Source organism: Eriocheir sinensis, chromosome 2, assembly GCF_024679095.1.
Source record: "Eriocheir sinensis breed Jianghai 21 chromosome 2, ASM2467909v1, whole genome shotgun sequence".
In the NCBI taxonomy this organism is placed as follows: Eukaryota; Metazoa; Arthropoda; class Malacostraca; order Decapoda; family Varunidae; genus Eriocheir; species Eriocheir sinensis.
In genome coordinates this window covers 2,507,499-2,529,328 of record NC_066510.1, presented here as the reverse complement: position 1 = coordinate 2,529,328, position 21,830 = coordinate 2,507,499, and the positions used below count along the sequence as shown (strand labels likewise).

Genomic DNA, 21,830 nt, shown 5'->3' with positions numbered 1-21,830 from the left:
CACAAATTTTTGACAGTTTTAAACAGAGTGACTGTGTGTGTTTTTTTCCAGTTTGAATTTTCCTCTATGAGTATTCCTAAAAAAACTGTGCATGAAAGTCTCTTCAGTTCACATTCTTCCATATATACTGCCCGAGGCTACACTCCACAGATCGATTTTGAAATAATATATAGTTTGTTTTAGCAACATTTACCTTTACTTTGTTAGCAGATACCCATTTACCAATTTTCTCTAATTCACTATTCAAGGCAGTATGCAAGTGATTTTAATTGTCATCGCATAAAAGAAGATTTGTGTCATCAGCAAACAATACATAATTGAATTTATCAGTGGCATTGAAAATATCATTTATATCTACCAAAAACAAAAATGGACCCAGTATTGACACTTGAGAACTCCCGTATCAATAAGTCTTAGTTGTGATGATTCTTATTACAATATACGAACTGTTTCCTATTTGTTCGATAACTTTCAAATAATTTTGGTGGTAATCCTCCTTTATTAACTAGATTGCCTGATTCAGTGTATCAAATGCTTTAGAGAGGTCTAGGAATATGCCTGCCACATATCGTTTTCTTTCCAGATTATTGTAAACTTTACTTGTAAATTCCATTATGGCTTTTTCAGGTGACTTATTATTGCGAAATCCGAACTGATTATCAGATAGTAAATTAAAATCTTCAAGGAACCTTCTCAGTCTTTGAACAATAGCTTTTTCAAATACTTTACTAATCGATGGAAGAATAGATATAGGTCTATAATTATTTTCATCTTCGAGATCACCGGACTTAAATACTGGAATCACTTTAGCTAGTTTAAGTTTGTCGGGAAAACATCCTTGATGAAAACAGAGATTGATAGTGTGGGCCAAAGGCATATCTATGTATTGTGCTGTGATCTTAAGCAGTAATATTAAGCAGTAGTAGTAGTAGTAGCAGTAGTAGTAGTAGTAGTAGTAGTAGAAGTAGTAGTAGTAGTAGTAATAGTAATAGTAATAGTAGTAGTAGTAGTAGTAGTGGTAGTAGTAACAGTAGTAGTAATAGTAGTAGTAGTAGTAGTAGTAGTAACAGTAGTAGTAATAGTAGTAGTAGTAGTAGTAGTAGTAGTAATAGTAGTAGTAGTAGTAGTTGTAATAGTGGTAGTAGTTATAGTTATAGTAGTAGTAGTAGTAGTAGTAGTAGTAGTAGTAGTAATAGTAGTAGTAGTAGTAGTAACGTGTGTGTGTGTGTGTGTGTGTGTTTCTCCATTACCTAATACAGCGCACATTATATCATTTAAGACCATTAGAGATAGCTCACTTTTGCCGCTAACCATTTGCTCTCTGTCGCCATTACCTATGAGGGCGAAAATCCCGGATAATAGAGTGGCGTTTGACCCTTAAGACCCGCGCCCTTGAACTGGGTTGTCCTAATTTGTTTGGCTCCATTTTGTGCATGTTTAAGTGTCCTGACACACACACACACACACACACACACACATTACTACTACTACTACTTCTACGTGCTAATGATACTACTACTACTACTATACTACTATACTACTAGGGGAAGGTGGGTCAAAATGGCACAGGTGGGTAATATGGACCGACCCGTTTTCTGTGGTTAGCTTCTGCCAGCTATTGATAAGGATATGGACTTACTCATTTCCTCACCAGCTGATCTACTGGTAAGGCTCTGATAAAATCGTGTTTGTTGGAATACTGTGACTCATAATTTCATGTGTTATTGCACGATTCTTTGGTGTCACTCTGTAAATGAGTCCGACTAATGAAACTTTTTCTGCAGCACCAATGTTCCGCTGAGATTGTTGTTAACATTTTCATTGCCCTCGGGGTAAAACGGCCCATTTAACAATAATTATTTTTTGCAGCTAACTAACTCACAGCTTCACTGAACAAAGATAAGGCAAAGTGTTCTCTGTTTCTTGTATATGAATATTAATTTTATGTACAGGAAGGTTATGGCACTTTTCATTCATGAGTTCATGCTGTTTATGCTACTGAGCAAAAGAACAATTATTTTTGTAATGCATAAAAACCTTTTATGTTCAGAGATGTAATTTCACTTTCACTTGTGAGGTCATTGGTGTTAGGCCAAAACAGTGCCCTGCCAAGTATCCGGGCTGGCCGCACGTGACAAATTTCAAATGCTGCTACTGAATATAACAAGTTTTAAGCCATAAACTCAACGTAATCATCATGTAGTATATATAATATGCAAAATTAAATGGTGCACATAAACATAAATTAACTGATAATTTTGAGATGTATGCATAAATATACAGAGAAATTTGCATTATGCGTAGATGACGCGTCTGCTGAATTGTATTTCCTGATATCAGTTGTAATAAAGAAATAGATTTGTGGAAGAAAGTGGAGGAGAGGGAGGGGAAGGACAGAGACATAAGATTATGGATTAAATTAAAGAAAGTACACAAAGAGAGAGATCTGGGAGTAATAATGCAAGATAACAAACAGCCAAAGAGTCATGTTAATTGGATATTCGGTATAACATGGTGAGAAATATAGGAATAGCATTCCACTACATGGATAAGGATATGATGAAAAAATTAATTACCACTATGATCAGACCAAAGTTGGAATATGCGGAGGCAGTGTGGTCTCCCCATAAGAAGAAACACAAAGAAACCAGAAAGAATACAAAGGATGGCAACAAAAATGGTTCCAGAGCTGGAGGGATTGACATATGAGGAAAGACTAAAGGAAATGGACTTACCAACACTAGGACAAAGAGGAGAAAAGGGAGACCTAATACAAATCTATAAATTATTGAGCAAAATGGAAGAAGTAGATAACAAGGAGTTACTACTAAAAGAAGAAATTACCACCAGGAACACAAGAGGACACAGTAAAAAACTGAGGAAGGGAAAATGCTCGAGAGACATAAAGAAATATAGCTTCCCACAAAGAAATATAGAGGTTTGGAACAGACCAAGTGAGGATGTAGTATCAGCGAGGAGTGTGCAAAGCTTCAAAGAAAAGATGGATAAATGTAGATACGGAGACGGGACCACACGAGCATAAAGCCCAGGCCCTGTAAAACTACAACTAGGTAAATAAACTACGTAAATACACACACACACACCCTTAGTATCCAGGGCCACTTACTACATGAGCAACAATCAACAATTCAATTACCATACTTTTGAATAAATTACTTCTTCCACATGTTGCTTGCTCTGGAAGTTTATCATAATGCTCAAATGAAAAGTATATTAACTATGAACAAAACTACATTTTTTCATATCCTTTCTATCTAATCTAATCTATCTAATCTATTTTTAAACGTTTATTCAAATGATTTTTTTTTTTTTTTTCCATTAATGCTTGTTTGTTTCCACTGATTATTTGTTTCAGTCATGTGAGGCCATTTTCTTGTATTAAACTTAGCCAATGTTAAATGAAACCATAGTTTAATATACATTACCCAAGATGAGTTTTTCACATAAAAATCATAATTGCCAACTTGTCAATTTATGTTGTCAAATTTGGATTGTATTAATAAGAAACAAGACCTAATCATGTTACTTTGCATTAAAGAAAGAATTAAGCTCATTAAACTTCATAATTACATTTATTGTTATTATCAACAAAAAGATGTTACTTCTTTCTATGCTTTTCAATATTTTTCTTGTAAGATTCACTGGTGCCCGACTTGCAACAGGACCACTACAGGATAAGTACAGGACAAGAAGACTTGTTACTTTTCCTGTACAACTGCTTCACATGTTCTTCCTTCTTCCTCATTTACTATATACTGTATTTCCCGCCATATGAGAAGCACCGGCGTATAAGACGCACCTATAATTTGGCAAGATACGTTTAGAAAAAAAATTAAAAACTCCACATTTTCCCTGAACTTAATGTGTATGAAGTATTACATTTGGCACCTTACTTACAATTATGACTATGACACCGTATGTTGCTTTGTGCCCTTCTCTGTGTTCAAAGTGTTCCACTGTTGGTTGAAGAATTACAGTGCTCTTACCCCAAGCAACTGTGACTTTGAAATGGTTAACAAAAGGGTTGGTTGGTAGATTCACTCACTGCTTAGCGTGCAGGCAGTAACTTTTGCCGAGCTACTGAGGGAACTAATCACACAGGGATGCTACGTTCCATGGGCAATCTTGGTCTTGATCTTGACTGTCAGGGACAGAATACTTACTTTCAGGTAAAAATAAATGTTGATTAATTTTTCAATCATATTATGTTTTAATATAGTTATTTTTACAATGAGAAACAAAAATGCGTTTACAATAAACACTTAAGTCATCCACAGATACCCGTTCTTTCAAACATGTATCACAGAAAACATCAGCTGACCAGGACGCTGCACAGCAGAAGTACATCCAGTCTAATCCGCCCAAGTCCGCCCCACACACAAAACCTTCTTCAGGGTATCAATACTAAATTTTCAGAGTAAAATTTCCAACTCATTTTTTCCACTAACAAACCTCATTACCTTGTGTATAACCGAAAGTGAGTTCTAACATTTATAAAAACAACTGTACGTGGAAAAAAATATATACTTCTGAAGTAGCTACTTCAAATAAAATGATTCTTTTTTATAACCTGAGTCATATAAACATGTTAACACTCTACAGGGACACAGTACATGCCCACAACAATGCATTTTTTTCTTAATCAATTTTTTATTGTTTGTCACTTGAAGAAGAGTCAAGTAGACATGGAGGACAGGACATGGAGGTGGATTGGTAAGACTGAGGAACACATGGACAGGGTGCCTGTGAATGCTATGAGGAGGAAGTGTGTCAACATGGAACAGGGGAAGCAGAAGGGCTGAAGACACACATCCTGATGGCACGAGCATCAGGGCCAGACATGGGGTTTATAACAAGTCTCTAAGCTCTGTTTGAATAAGTATGATAGCTTCACAGCTGTGCCAGACAAATCATGTAAGTAATTCAGTGACTGCACAAGGAAACAGGGAGGTGTCTAGAGTAATAGAAAAATTATAGTTAAATCCATTGCTTTGTATAGATATTTTAGCTATTTAAATAGAAAAGTTGATTCCTAATATTTCACAACCCTCTGGCTCTAGAATCTCTCCTTTTCTGCCAGTTTTGGTGTCTTACAAGGATGCAACGGGAAGCAGACGGGTCAGTGACTGGAGGTGAACGTATGGCATGCATAACACAACTTCCATCAGAGCTCCAGGCTCTGACACAACCCCACTGGGCAGCAGACAGGCAAGATGGCAATATGCAAGGCATGCACAACACACCTCCTTCCTGTCTGAACCTTGGCTCATTGCTGTGACTACCTGACATGCAACTACAGTGAGCATTGGCAAGTGCATCTATGTTATGGTTATATCAAAATATCTGTAACTTCTCAATACAAAATGACTATATGAATATTTCTTTGCCATGGCAGAGTAGAGGTGGTTGTTGCAAAATAAGTAATGACTCTGCAGCTAGTGCCTCCTTGAAACCCTGCTGCTCCCATTGATAAAATACTGGCACTCACCAACACTTTCTCATTTTGCCAGTTTACCAAGGGCATTATGAATTTAGGTTAGTCAAACACTAACCATATCATAGGACAACCCTAGGCTGGAAAATATCACACACTCCTCACTGTACCGATGTTCACACCAATGTTAATTGAGTTCCTCGGACACTCGTCTCACTTGACGGCACCTTTCTACTAGCATACGTTACAACTGTTACTGTTACGCTGTTCACTGCTGTTTGCTCTCCGACTCTCCTCCAAGCTGGCAGCAATTGTCCGTGCCAGCAAGACATCCTCATCCTGCTCCAAGCTGCTGCCACCACCAGACTGACTGGATGACTCCCCATTCACCTCCAGCACTGAAGCAGCCATTGCTCTAGCCAGTGCCTCTTCCTCTGACTGAAGAAAATGTCATTGCATAAACACTACAGGAATTATACACAGTTCAAGTCCTGGTGGAAAAAAGAGGAATACATTTAAAGATATCATCCACTTAACTACCCAGCTGTTCTGCCAAAACCCTATTAGTATGACTGCAAAGGTATCAATCTATAATCACAGGTAACCTCTTTACTGGACTTATAAACAACACTTCAGCAATTTTAAAAGTCCAGCAGCAGCCCAGATGGCCTTCCACACATTGGGGTTAATACGAGTTTCAAAACACGGCCATCAACACCCTCAACCGTTATTTGGTAAAGGAGAAAGCAAATTCAAAATCTCAACCAATTTCCCAAACCTCATCCACTTCCCTCGTTTGGCAGTTGGTAAATTTCCAACATTGTAATTCCCTTAACTAAACGACACTCCTCAGTTAAATGAGATGCATGTCAGCCTTAATCCCTTGACTGCAGATTTCCTACAAGAAGACATCACCAAGCTACAGGAATGGAACAAAAAGTGGCTGCTACAGTTCAGAGAAGAAAAATGTTAAGTCCTGCACCTTGAGAGGGGATAATCAGCACACCAATACCACATGGGAAACACTTTACTATCCACCACAGAGGCAGAGAAAGACCTGGGAGTATATATTACCAGGCTAACAGTGAAGGCCAAATCCATGCCAATTGCAGCGGACAAGATAAATGGCCTCAGTGTTGCCTTCAATGTAACTCGACAGCTGTGATTTATTACAACTTAGAGCAATGCACTTCATTATTCACTTGTAGGTAAATGTGCATGCCCCTGTGTTCCATTCCATTCACTGGGTGTCCTCTGCCTTAATGCTTTGATCATCACCAACGGGCCATTTGTCTCTCACAGAGGAGACCAAGAGAGCAGATCAAACACCAGGCCACAGAGGAGGTTCATGAATGTGGTGAGGGAGAGACGAGCAACTTGGCAATAACTAAAGAAAAACTGGATTTTTTTAAATCAACCTTTTTATAATCCATTTTATTTTATTTTATTAATTAAAATAATTAAATGAATGTAAGGCTCTATATTCTGTACATTAGTTTGAAACACTTGTTTGAGTATTCTTTTATCATATTCCATCATGATAAGTAACCTGGCTGGCTATCTGAGAGCAGCTGGGTGAGCGGCACACTGACTGCCCAGGTCAGGATTCGAACTCAGGACCGCGGATTCGTAGCAAGGCACGCTAACCACTGGACCATGAAGGCTTAAAAAAAAAAGGAAAAAAACAAGAAAAAAAAACAAGGGGTGAAAAACTTGCTATATGAGACAGACAAGCATCTAATGCAGTTAATGTGAACAAAATGAGAAAACAATTACAACAAGCAAATGAACTGGACTTGCTAACCCATGGTTGCCCTGCACACATTCAAAATGTATTGGCTCAAGACTTGGAAATTGGTTACATAAAAGAACATGTGCTTCATGTTGTAAAATACTTTTGAAACCATCACTCTGCCTCAGCAAGATACCGTCAGAAAGGCGGTCAGTGTCTTGTTCTGCCCCAGGACACTGGACGGACCAGGTGTGGCTGTCGGAAGATATATGTAATGAACTAACCAGCTCAGGAAAAAAAATTGGGAAGTTGCCATGGAAAATATTGATATCACAGTTAGAGAGTTTTCTTTGTTAATCTTTCCATTCTATGTTGTTGCCCAGCAATGAGATCAAGATTTATATCAATGACATTAAAAAATCACTGAAAAGAAACAATATGAAGAGAATAAAAGAGGAAGAGAGGGAGAAAAGAAAACCTAGAAGAACTATGTCATTGGTGAAGGAAGGGATAAATTAAAAAGAAATATAACGAAGAGAATACAATACATAGGAATACATAGGAAGAACAGACACCAGAAGACCTGGCAGTCTATGATGAGGGTGTCTGTTTACTACCGCTACTACTAGTAATCTACATGTAGGGGGAGAGAGAGAGAGAGAGAGAGAGAGAGAGAGAGAGAGAGAGAGAGAGAGAGAGAGAGAGAGAGAGAGAGAGAGAGAGAGAGAGAGAGAGAGAGAGACTAGAAGAATTACAAGAGGAAAAGACAAAGGTCAAAGAGGAGGCTTTCTGATTTACCAAATTTTTCTCCATGGAGCATGCCAGTGGACACTATAGTCTGTTCACTTGAGTCTGACCCAAGCTGACAACATAAACCTAAGCGTGTTCGTAACACAGTGCAGATTAGCAGAAAATGGTACGTGAGATAAACACAAACAGAGGTTAAAGAAAAGTTGGAAGCCATAGCAGTAGCCAATCAGCACTCAGCTTGCAAATACGCTTAGGTTCATGTTGTCAGCTTGGGTCAGACTTAAGTGAACAGACTATCGTATTGCAAAACCCCTTAGTAGTTGGCCCACAGATTAACCAACTCAAGTTTATACTGAACATATTACAAGTTGCCAAAGTTACCAATAACACTGTGGGCTGGAAAACATCTTTGCCATTAACCCCTTGACTGCAGATTTCCTATCAGAAGACATCACCAAGCTACAGGAGTGGAACAAAAAGTGGCTGCTACAATTCAATGAAGAAACATGTAAAGTCCTGCACCTTGGGAGGGGAAATCCAGCACACCAATACCACATGGGAAACACTCCACTATCCACCACAGAGGCAGAGAAAGGCCTGGGACTATATGTTACCAGGCTGCCAGTGAAGGTGACATCCATGCCAATTGCAGCGGATGGGCTAACCACTGCACTGTGCTCAATCGCTAAAGATGTGGGCAAGGCAAGGAACCACTTTACCAGGCTAAACCTAAGCTTTGCAAAGTAAGTTTCCCTCTCCCTTCTCAGTCTGGCTTTTCCCACTTTCAAGCAGGGTCTACATTTCTAACCAGACCATTTCTGCTTCACTCAGTCTTCCAAGTCTTCTTTCATCAGACTCTCTTCCTTGAGAATTTCCATGCATTCTCCCCATCTCCTTTTCAGTTTTTTCCATTCTCAGGTTTTTCCACCAACTCCTCATCCCTTCTCATAAAGCATAATCTTTCGCTCCCAATTATTGTCATGTCATATGAGGCCCTGCGAGCGAAAACGTACGAAGTGCCATTTTTTAAAAAGCGGGAAATCGCGTTTAAAGTTTTGCAATGTTTAAATCATCATAACTTTATTGGTTTTTAAGGTAGACACTTCAATCAAAGGCCAAAAGGAAGGTTAAGGCATGTAGAGTATTGCCATGTACTCAGTTATGAAAAAAAATATACATACATAGGCCCAAAAAAGTAGGTTTTTCAAAACCATCACCACTTGGCCCTTTGCCACCACACGTCATCACCACCTGGCCCTTCAAAAATCTCTTCATCACCATCTATACCATTGTTATCACCACTTCCTGTGCTGTCGTATGGAACAAGACGACGAGAAACACACCTAACCCTGGCCGAGACCGTCACTCATGATGTTGTAAAACGACGCAATTGTGTTACCAGGGCAGCTGTCCTGCACCCCAGATGAGCTACAGGGTGTTAGGTCATCAGTGTCACTACTGGAACTCATAATGACAATAGTTTTCCACTTTAATAATGCAGAACACGGGAGTAACCACGTGAGCGGGAAGAAGCAGCTGAAGAACCGCGTCGCTTTGTTATTGTCAGTGTTGCCAATGAGAAAGCTGGTAGCGCTGTGTAGCAGGAAAATCATTACTGTTTAGGTTTATTCATTAATAAGGAATTACATGAACTTTTTAATATGTCATACACAGTTAATGATATTCATAATAATCTGGAACATGAGGGAAGTTAAAAAACGTAAAGATTACTAATAAACAATAAACGCTAAGAGTTTGTACTATGCGCTAGACGGAAAAGCTTGAACGTTTGCAGTGATGGTATTGGCGCACTGTACATTTTCACTCGCGACTGCTTTCTTATCTCACTCTCAACTGCGTCGGTGATTATTGCAGGGTTACTTTGAAGGACTCCCAAGCCTATTTCCAGTGCAGTTTTGTACAGTCGCGATATGAAGTGATGTCGCCGCTCTCAAAATGTATCGTACGGGAGCATTTGAAGGTAACGGAAGTGATGTGTATTTATTGTTTATGTTATAATGTTCCCTTTTAATGATAATCTATAATACGTTGTAATGTAAAACACGGTAAAATAACATAGTAGTACCTGAATTACAATTATACATTCATTTGCTTTAAAAAATGCGACTGCGAATGTCATGTGTTGTCTTCAGTATTGAAGACAACCTTGAAATGATTTAGCTCACGTCGTGTGCTTATCTTTGGAAAACAGTTGTTATACGTTGTTCAGATTTAGGCGATATATATATATATATATATATATATATATATATATATATATATATTATATATATATATATATATATATATATATATATATATATATATATATATATATATATATATTATATACATACTCTGGGTCATTCCATGAACTGTCTTCTGCAGTTATTAATATACACGCACAGTATGACATGAAGGGAATGGACAGTTGCTGGCATTACTTTGCGTTTTATTGATTAAGAAATGATCAAATAATAAGGTTTCACATTAAACACCTTTTATTCACTATGATGGCTTCTTATCATAAGCATGGCCACTGAAATATATAGTAACATTGCTCAGTAACAGTGATGAATGAAGAATGCCTTCATAGGTAGGGTTGCCATAATTATCTGAACTATTAAAATTCCGGACGCCTCCACGAACACTCGACCATAGCCTAATGTTTGGCAACGCTGTGATTAGCCTACCCGCCCGACCACCACCTCCATTTCAAAGCCATATATTTTTATTTCCCCACCTTCCTCGATTATTCTATGGCACTTATAAGCTGTGGACATTTTCCACTGATCACCTCCAAGCATTAGAAGTCTACATGAAGCTTTTGTCATCGTTATATTGACCAAGAAAGGCAATGATGTTTGCGATCGGCGGCAAAGAGTGAGGAGCTTGGAGTTACAAAACGACTATTCTGAAGCTATTTGTTCTTATTTTTCCATCTCCGGCTGTCCCACGGTAGTTATAGGCTGTGGGCATCTTCCCTTGATCACTATCATGCATTACAAGTCCACGGAAAGCTTTTGTTATCGTTGTGTTGACCACGAAAGGCAAAGAGTGAGTCAGGGCTGAATAAAAGGTATGGTGCGGGCGATGACATCATCATCACACGAGAGTATAAATTAAATCAATTACGCCATCCTAGTTTAGGATATCGACTAATTATGCATGTCCTATATGTTGTGCATATGTTACATTTATTGTTGTGAGCAATGATCATGAAAAGATTATTTTACTTTCTGTTTGAGTAATATGTCGATATTTGGACTTCATTTGACTTGTTCCTTGCTGAACGAAAACACTTTGTGTCAAAATATTTCGACAACTCTTCGTAAGACATCATTGAATATTTCTTTTCTATTTTTTTCAAGCTTCTAAAATATATTTAGTTAAGTTATGATGAAGATACAGGAAAATAATGGTACTCTTAACAATACATAACGATACTTGCGTGATCGAAAATAAACGTACACGGCGACATCACTTCATGTCGCGACTGTACAAACCGACATTCCTCACTTATAAAGGAAGGGTCAAAATAGTGTTATACCACGAAATCGCATTTTTGGCCAGGTGGCACTTTGTACGTTTTCGCTCGCAGGCCCTCATGTGCTTACTGAACTTCCACCTTGACTTGGGGGAATGAGATAATGCTGCTGACATCTTGCCTCCAGGAAACTAGGTATGGGATGGCAGCTGCTGAAAATAACTGGACACTAACTTTAGTCTTCATTCTACTACTAGGCAAACACTTACCAAGCTCCCCTGTAAGGATGAGACTTTGGCTGCATGTCCTCCTGAGGGAGTGTGACCTGTAGGGCGAGGAGTGCTGATGGTTGGCGACAAGTACCTTCGGATGCTTTGCTGCTGTTGCTGCTGTTGCTGCTGCTGCTGCTGCTGCTGAATGTTCTTGCCGCTGCTTTTCGACCTTGCCGTGGCAGCCGCTCTAGAACATTTCACTTATTTTAGCAACACCACTCACTTGCCTAATTATATTATCTACTCTTTGTACACAAATACAGATTGGTATCTCATCCATCAAACATTTGTGTAGGCAACCATGTTAGGGTCACACAGATAACAAATCTCAAATCAGGGTTTAGTTAACGTTTTCACGCACCAAAAGTTTAACAAGTTTCTCTTTCCACTGCGACATCCGCCTGGGGCTCCCTTGGGGGCCTCGCGACTGTGCGGTGAAAAGTTTTATCATGTTATCAATTTCACCCGTGAGTATTCTTTTTCCCTGGCATTATTATATATTGTTGGTTTTGGAGGAGATTATTCTGCCTTTTGAAAGAAAAAATGATCAAGAAATGCAAATAAATAGCGGAGTTTACCGACTCTGAAAAAAAAAATTTAACCCCTAAAGGACCGGAGACGGCTACAGCCGCTTTACCAGGGAAGGGCCGGAGGCGGTTATAACCGATTTCCTATTTGTACGTCAAATTTAGCTACTTTTCGCCTTTTTTGTGGTAAACTTGATGGCAACAACGCCCACGAGCCACTCGCAGCACTTGTCTGTCTCTCCCACGCTCTCATCATGTGAGAATGATCATTCAGTGATTTGGACGTGTCCGATTCCCTGACCGCTCCCCACCGCCCGGCACAAACTAGGCTATAATGGCTCTCACACTTCACTGTAGGGCATAAACAAGATGGAAAGGTCCGCTAGCCATACACGAGGCACCATATAGCGTGGAAGGAGCGTATATTATACTATATTTTGCGTAAAGAGAGCGCAGGGTACCTGTTTTCTTTATTCCCTAGACATAGCCAGGGAGGCAAATCGGACACACGGCGCACTCACTCCAAAAGTCTCTCCTATTCAACTCGCTGTTTCTCCGTAACCACGGCACGTAGAGACTTCTGGATGGCGTCATTAGAAAGAGGAAGACTTGATGGTTAGTACAAAATTTATCTTATTTACTCATGCAATGTAGGTTAAGCGTAGAGTGTGTGTGAATACATGCAATTTTCAGGGTTTAGCGTGGGAAGGCCAGTCCCAGCGGTACCAAAAATACAGCCACCCCCAGTCCTTTAGGGGTTAAAGGGACGACAGTTGCACTCACAGGCTTCCTGCTGAGGCAACTAAACCACGGGCAATTATCACTTCAAATCCAACGGCACAAGAGTTGACAATTCGTTTATTTTACAGGTCTAGCTTCGATCTATAATGCAAAAGACGCGATTCTGAAAGATACTTTATTTTTGGCGATTTTTTTTTTTACGCGATTCGAATCAAAAGGTCATGTAGACGATTCCATTTTGACTCGAATCGCGTCGCGGTGCGCGAAAGGATTAAAGGAAAAACATGCAACATTTTAGTATGGGAAGAACATGTACATAAAAAGAACTTACAGTGCTCGTTCTCTCGGTGATGACGCTGAGCCTTTACAATCGTGGTCTGTTGGGTGTCTGTGCCGCAGGCAATAATTTTGTCTGCATGAAGTACATGAAACTGGTATCATCTCCTTGGTCTTACAGCCCTCTGCGGAACACTTGTTGGTGTATATCTGAAATTAAACAAAGCGCTGTCAACTCAGCAGAGCAGCAATACAGTGGTCCTGTCACGGTTGGAATGACCTAAACCACACATAATGGCATAAAAATCAACCCCCTTCCTCAGGCCGTGGTATGTTGGACTAATGAATAAATTTGAGGCCACTGAAAATAAGTATCCATATAAAAATCAGCCCCATAAACTTTGCTTAACCCGCTGAGCCCCGCCAGTTGCATGATGCGGTAACACCCAGACCTGCCATATTTTTCTAATATTTTTTTTTCTCAGAAATCTACTGGATACCCGAAGTTATAACACCTGACGTGCATAAAATCACTCACTATAGCCATTTAGTACTCAATAGAGGGGGTTACTTTCCGCTCGTCATCCAGCTGGTGGCGAGGAGGGAGGTACGTCGTTGATCAGCATCTGTCAGCATCACACATCAGGCAGTGGTTTAAGCGTATAATACATGAGTGTTGTGTTAGGACGTTCCTGAATAGACCATCTGTTGTTTTAGCAACATAGAATTTAACATTATGTGAAACTTTGGGACAAGGCTCTGCTGCGTGTTGGTTGTCAAAGTGCAGGTGGCGGGGCAGCCTTGCTGCGCCCGTATCACCCACCTGCGCTATTTTTACTTTGTATCTAGCTCCCAATACGTGATAAAAAGGTATAGATTAGCGAGACAGTAGTAGGCTAGTATATCTTCCCGGGCGGGCGGTGCGGGCAGTCAGCCATGTCTGCACGCACCCAGCACAAAGGCTGAACTGATGGTGTGCAAATATTTCCTACTGTGAGTGACAAGTGAGGACTGGTAGGTAAGTTGCCAAGCAGTGTAAACTTGCCCCGTATCTTGACTCATAACGTGTGTGAATATTACAAGCCTAAGACAATTATGTACGGAGATAAAGGGTCGAGAACTTGTGACGGCTCAGAGCCGTCAGCGGGGCTGAGCGTTACACATATACGCGATGGCTCAGAGCCATCAGCGGGGCTGAGCGTTACACATATACGCGATGGCTCAGAGCCATCAGCGGGGCTGAGCGTTACACATATACGCGATGGCTCAGAGCCATCAGCGGGGCTGGACGGGTTAGGAACAGCCTTGAAATACATTGTTTATTAAACTGCCTGGTGTGTTTATTGAGGGGGCTATTTAATGTTACAATGGACCCATTCAACCCAGGGCTAGTTCATGGGCACTTCTCTCTCTGTGCAGGTTGCTCCATGCATCCATTTGTTCTACCCATCTAGGTGCTGATAGATACAGCAATACAGCTACCAAATATAACAGGCTTCAGCATTAATAATTAGTTTTTCACAATTTTTGTAAGATAACAAACTACACGACACCCCTACAAGACTGTTTTAAGTTATGGTAGATTAATAGTGTGATGGATGGATGTCACCAGACTGAAGAGGTCATAAGCAATCTAATCATTCAACCAATTTCAAACTTATCAGCAAAATTATTAACACTCCCAATAGTTCACTGCAAAAATTCTATATGTTGCAACTGCCATTCTGACGACATGGGCTGATCTCTCATTTAATGCCTTTTGTAGAGTTGCAGAAAACTATCAATCCATCTTTCTTTAAGCTCGTACGGGACACAGAGTCTCACAAGGCAGGACACTAGAGAGAATGGGCAGGAGCTGGCATGGTAAGGGGATACTACTGAGCAAGACTGATCAGTATCTAAGTTCACAACTACACCTTCCCACTCCATGCCTTCTTTCCCTTCTACAGTTTAATGATTTGGCTCATGGGTTCGTTACTTATGACGGAGAACTGTCCCCACTAAACGTGCTGACCAGAATGCTTGGAAAAAAGAAACATGGCCTTTACATGTTAATACTACAGACGCCACACTTGCCAAGCTCCCTGCTCTCCACCTTCCTTATAATGCAAGACAGGGAAGCACAACAACAAATTTACCTTCTTCTTCTTGTTTCGGCAATTATTTTCCATGTGTTCGTTGACGGCTAAGTCGGGTGGTTCTCCCCTCTTGCTGGGAACTGGCTGGTCACAGAGCGGGCAGATGGGGACTTGTACGTCTGCCCTGTAGCTCTCACCACAGTTGTGGGCTGCATACTTGTGATGGTCCACGCTGTAAAGGACAGAGACATGGTTCAAATCTTAAGCGTCATGACAAGCCTGACTACGACACTATATTTATACTAATAACATTATTATTCTGATGTGGAATGTTGTGGTATTGAATTTTGCTCTAACCTACCAGAATTCCTTTTTGCACAAGTTACAGGTGAAGGGCAAGAAATCTGAAAAAACAAAATGAATACATTCATTTACAGAGTAAAGCACCACTACAGGGCAAGCCATGCACACCAATTGAAGTGTCCATGCACACTGTGGACAACCATGCACATGATGCCCACACAAACATTTCTCAAGGTGTGTCACTGCCTTGGCTTGATACACATTTCAATTAGATTATACAGACTACAGAAAATGCTTTATATTCTTGAACTTATGATAGAAAAATGGTTAGTTATATATTTCTTTGACAACAGCACTTCATAAACTTTAAATACTGCAAGGAGGCCCTTCAAAGTGATCAAAAAGACTTTACAGCTGCAGTATAAAAACATTACTGTGGACAACCAATCCTTATTCACATTACACTGACAGGAGATGCAAATGTAAAAGCTAAAAATGTTACTTTAAGCAATCAAAGAAAAACGAAAGTAATATTCAAACTATAAATGCTTTGTGGATTCTCTAAGATGCTGGAAAGTCTTATTTGTAATTCATGAACCTTGATTAAATTCACACATAGCTGCACCACTCCACAACCCTGTGGATCTCCTAGAAGACATCACCAAGCTACAGGAGTGGAACGAAAAGTGGCTGCTACAATTCAATGAAGAAAAATGTAGTCCTGTGCCTTGGGAGGGGAAATCCAGCACACCAATAGCACATGGGAAACACTCCACTATCCACCACAGAGGCAGAGAAAGACATGGGAGTATATGTTACCAGGCTACCAGTGAAGGCCAAATACGTGCCAATCGCAGCGGACAGGTTAAGGGAAGCTTGCAAACCCCTGAATAACAAGTTTGAGACAATACTAATCATGGAGTACAGATGCCAAGCAACCACTACAACAGTACCTCACCTTGACACCTCAAGCCAATGTGGATAATACATTCCAGAAACTAAAAAATCTCATCTCCAGGCCCAGATGGGGTACATCATATCCTACTAAAAGAGTGCATCTGCCCTGTGCAAGTCTCTCATTCTTAAACAAGGAGTCACTAAGGACTGGCTGTGTGCCCAAAGACTGGACCGCGGCCAATGCCCCACCCATCTGCAAGGCAAGCAGGGCTGCCCATCTCAACTACCGCCCAGTGAGCCGTAGAGTGTTGGAGACTAATCAAGAAGGAAATAATCTACCATCCTGAGGCAAACAACTTCCCTAGAAAACACCAGCATGGCTTCCGGTCAGGTATGCCATGTCAAACACAGCTCTTGGAACATTTCCTAGACCTTGAAGATGCCATCGACGAAGGAGACAGTGTTGGCATGGTGTACCTGGGCTGCCGGAAAGCCTGCAATATCGCCGCTCGTAGTCGCCTGCTAGGGAAAATTATGGCAACTGGAATTGACAGGCAAATAGCAAAATGAGTGTAAAGCTTCCCGAAGGGCAGAGAGCAGAGGGTAACTACCAGGGGGACGAGTTCTTGCAGCCAAAGGGTCTGGAGTAGTGTGCCACAAGAGTGTTCCTGGAACAGCCCTTTTCCTAATCTTTGTGAATAACCTCTAGGGCGTGCAGTCCTGTAGGAAACTATTTGTCGATGATGCAAAAAACAAAACAACCCCTCATGACAAACAGATAATGCAGGCAGACATCAACAAACTGCAGGAATGAAGACGAAAGTGGCACATTGCACGCTGGGAGGGGAAATGCTGGACACCAGTACTTCATGGGATCCACACCCTTGACAAACGCCCACCATGAATAGGACCTGAGAGTGCTGGTAACGCCTGATCTTAACCCCTTGGCTGCGGATTTCCTACAAGAAAACATCACCAAGCTACAGGAATGGAACAAAGAGTGGCTGCTACAATTCAGTGAAGAAAAATGTAAAGTCCTGCACCTTGGGAGGGAAAATCCACCATACCAATACCACATGGGAAACACTCCACTACCCACCACAGAGGCAGAGAAAGACCTGGGACTATATGTTACCAGGCTACCAGTCAAGACGAAATCCGTGCCAATCACAGCGGACAGGTTAAGCCCTCCACACAGGTGACCAAAGCCTGGAGAGGGTACAGAGGAGGACAACAAACTGGTGTCCACACTGGCTCACCCACCTAACAAGGACAGGCTCTACAGACAACCTCAACACACAGGAGGAGAGGGACCAGGAGTACATGACAGGTCTCTGAAATACTCAAAGGTTTCAACAGGGTAGGGAGGGAGGGAGACTTACTCAAACTCACTCCCAGGGGCCACACACTAAAGCTTCTTAACCCGTCCGCTGTGATTGGCACAGATTTCCCTTCACTGGTAGCCTGGTAACATACAGTCCACCTAATATCACTGTTCATGAATTTATCTAATCTATTTTTGAATGTGACAATTGTATTGGCACTCACCACATGACTGCTCAGCCTGTTCCACTCATCTACCACTCTGTTAGTAAACCAATTTCTGCCTATGTCCCTGTTGAATCTGAATTTATCCAGTTGAAACCCACTACTATGTGTCCTACCCGGTTCTCTTACCAACAGAACCTTATGAATATCCGCCTTATTAAGGCCCTTCATCCATTTATAAACCTCGATCATGTCTCCACACACCCTTCGCCTTTCTAGAGAATGCAAGTTTAACTATTTAAGTCTTTCCTCGTATGGCAAGTTTCATAACCCTTAATTAACCCTCTCATTGCTAAACGCTCGCAGCGAGCGTTAGGCGTATTTGCTGGTGGTGCTAAACGCTTGCTGCGAGCTCCACCCACACTCAAATCTCCCACATATAAAAGTGTTCCAACACTAATTCTCACAACACAGGATTGCCAATTGAGTGGGTTCTTCACTAAATTTGGTGGAAAATCATATCAGCCCAGCGCGGCAAATCTACGGACGAGTAACTGGTGGATGTTCTTGCCCAATATAGCGGCATTTTTGCATAGCTTCACCTATCACCGACTGATTCTTTGACCAAATAGTTGTAAATATTGCAGTTGGCAATACTCCCTTGCCAGAATCTGAAGGAGAGATGTTCACAGTTCCCTCAATATGGCTGATCATCCCGCACGCACCGACGTAAGTGTTAACATTCAACACTCCCTGAACGTGCATGTACGTTCGCAAGAGAGGCATACATAACCGACTTCTGTAGATCTGGACCTCCTCTTTCTAATGGTGTTTTTGGTTTTGAGCTGTGATGAATAGTTTTTGAGATACAGAGGTTAAAAGAGACCCCCCATTGGGCTGCCTGACTGCGCCTGAGGGGATGGTCGCGTCCCGTCCCGCACACAAGGAAAGGGTTAAATCGTCTTAGTATCTTCCTGGGAGCATGTGTTGTTACCAGGCTACCAGTTTAGGCCAACTCCGTGCCAATCGCAGCGGACGGGTTAGTTAGAAGTGAGGTAGCAGTGCATTAGTAATTTCAATCTTTCCTCAATCGTCATGGTCATATTACGGTCAGCATTCATTTGTACAACCGAGACCTCAAAACAGTCAAACTAAAAACAAATGTATGAAAAGGAAAAAAAACACAAAAAATAGAAGCTGCAATAAAGGAAATATTTCCCTTTTTAATTTTTCAGAGAATCATCAGCCTAACTTTGCAGATACATTTAGTTATTTACATACATGGATCAAATACAGCTGCCTCTGATACAGGGTTACCAGATTAGCGTATTCAGGCACTCAGCACATCGTATTTTCTGGTTCCGAGTCACAGCGATCGCAAACAAACACCAATAAGTGATGCTTTTAACGAGAACTTTAACTGGAATTTCGTTATCTGTGTGGGTAGGAAAGTTTTGGGCCCTGGAACTGATAAATGTGATGTTTTGAGTATGATAATTTGGCAACCCTGCTCTGATACCTCCATTCCAAGCAGCTGACAAGTTGGTGCAGTTTAAGTCTTTGCTACTGGAGCCTGTCTCTCTCAAGATTGAACGCTCTCCATCCTTTCTCAGATTTGGAAGGTTATCTTTCAAAGTACTGCCACGCTGGATCACCTTTTCTACCTGGGTTTACGAGTACCTTACTTTATGAGCGTTTTGATTACGAAAAAAAAAAAAAAAAAAAAAACACTAAATATGCCTTGGTTTACTAGTGGTGACTTGGTGCATGAGCGTCCTCTTTGTACAAGTGGAAGATAGCTGCGTGGGTTCCCTTTGTTCGCTGCAAGACGAGAGTGCTCAGAGCTGAAAATGAGAATGGGGTTTCATTAAACACTGTACACTCGCAGAGGTAGCACCCGCACTCTCGTGTCCGCTTACATTTGTGCTCTAGTGTGCGATCTGTGTTTTGAGCAGGAGTGTGTGCCTTCATTTTGGTTTGCGAGCAGAATTCTGGAACGAATTAAACGCAAAAACTGAGGTAAGACTGTACTTTGTCTTGTGGTTAATGACATCTCTGCTGTTTGACAGGCTATTACTGAGTGATTAACCCTCTCGCGCACCGTAAGTTTCCAATAAGTTTCTGTTCCACTCAAAATGCATTTCTCAGGCCCGACCGGCCTTATTTTTGCCGCCGCGATACTCTACATTCCCGGACGTATTTTACCCTCACAGATATATCGTACCCCAATAAATTTGGTATCAATGGCTTCATAAAGATTGAACTAGAACATGCGTAAATAAAAATAGAGGAAAATAAACAATACAAACTCGTTTCAAGTCTCCGTATAGAGTACAGGTAACTCTCGATTTACGCGTTTGGTTTACGCGTTTTTTAAATAACGCAGGGTCCAAAATCCAAATAAATGTTTAATTTACAAGTTTTTTTCACTTATACGCGATATTTTAAGGAGTGGCCACCAGATGTCTCACGCAACTTGACTCGCACAGCGCCACGGCCACACAGCTGAGCTCAGTTCTTCCCGCGCACCACTTGAACAACAATACTGTACCCACTCTGCCACGCTACTCAACAATAGAGGTGGGCAGGTGCCGGTACCAGTACTAGCCAGTCGCTCATGATGTCCCTCATTTCTTCCTCACACGAGTGAGGGCGAGACTGAGTGCTTGAGTGGATATCTCGGTGATATGGATATTCTCTCTCTCTCTCTCTCTCTCTCTCTCTCTCTCTCTCTCTCTCTGTCCACTGAATGAAGTGAATATTTATTTTTCGATAGAAACCTACCTCTTGTTTGATTTACATTGTTTTTTATTTACGCGACCTCTTCAAGGACGCCATACTCGTGTAAATCAAGAGTTACCTGTACTGGAGACATTAAATCCCCACTCGCTAGAGAAATTTTTGGGCCAACTTTTCTAGCCGATTATATGTTTCGAAGCAGAATTTAGTGAGGATTCTTATGGTGTCCTCAAAATTCTCATATGCCTATTAGTTCCCAAGTTACACCAAGAAAACTATTTTTTTCCTCTCACGTCATAGTAGGCTGACAACTAAATATTGCTCCACACTCCTCATCTCCGCTCCTTAGAAAGGTTGCCATATGTTACCATTAAGAAACTTATCCTAACAAATGATGCTCCCAAATTTGACAAACTTTCACCGAAAACTTAATTTTAACCCTCTCGCACACCGTAAGTTCCCAATAAGTTTCTGTTCCACTCACGATGGATTTCTCGGCCCAACCGGCCTTTTCTTGCCACCGCGATACTCTACATTCCCGGCCGTATTTTACCCTCACAAATATATCGTACCCCAACAAATTTGTTATCAATGGCTTCATAAAGACTTGTACTAGAACATACACAAATAAAAATAGAGGAAAATAAACAATACAAACTTGTCTAAGGTCTCTGTATAGAGTATTGTAAACAATAAATCCTAAGTACCATGTCTTCCCCACTCGCTAGCTCGAAAGTTTGTGGGCCAAGTTTTCTTGCCGAATATATGTTTCAAAGCGGAATTTAGTGAGGATTCTTTTGGTATCTTCAAAATCCTCATACGCTTATTAGTTCCCGAGTTACACCGAGAAAACTGAATTTATATCTAAATAATCAACAGATTTGGCGCTCCCTCTCATTTCCTTTTACTATTACGCTATTTTTTTTTTATCATTTATAAATAAGTTTTATAGCATTATATAGCTAATTTAATGTGGAAGATGATGCAACCTTCAAAACTACACCAACCCTTGTAGGTATCGTGTGGTAACGTCTGCAATGAAGTTCCCCGCGCAATATACGCCACCTTCGCTGGCCATAACTAAG

At 41.0% G+C, this 21,830-nt stretch overlaps 1 protein-coding gene across 3 annotated transcripts in view; it reads right to left on the bottom strand.

The window, feature by feature from the left end:
* Window positions 1-4,207: 4,207 nt before the first annotated feature.
* LOC126998532 (AN1-type zinc finger protein 2A-like) overlaps window positions 4,208-21,830 on the bottom strand; it is a 35,886-nt gene continuing 18,263 nt past the window's right edge. The window contains exons 2-7 of one of the 3 annotated variants that reach the window (XM_050860316.1): window positions 19,757-19,850; window positions 15,680-15,722; window positions 15,379-15,550; window positions 13,296-13,450; window positions 11,694-11,883; window positions 4,208-5,893 (exon numbers count right to left, since the gene is read on the bottom strand). In XM_050860316.1, coding sequence (XP_050716273.1) covers window positions 5,690-5,893; window positions 11,694-11,883; window positions 13,296-13,450; window positions 15,379-15,550; window positions 15,680-15,722; window positions 19,757-19,775 — 783 coding nt within the window. In that variant the 5' untranslated portion in view covers window positions 19,776-19,850 and the 3' untranslated portion in view covers window positions 4,208-5,689. The remainder of the gene's footprint in view (window positions 5,894-11,693; window positions 11,884-13,295; window positions 13,451-15,378; window positions 15,551-15,679; window positions 15,723-19,756; window positions 19,851-21,830) is intronic. The other 2 variants (XM_050860299.1, XM_050860307.1) reach the window with 2 other exon arrangements.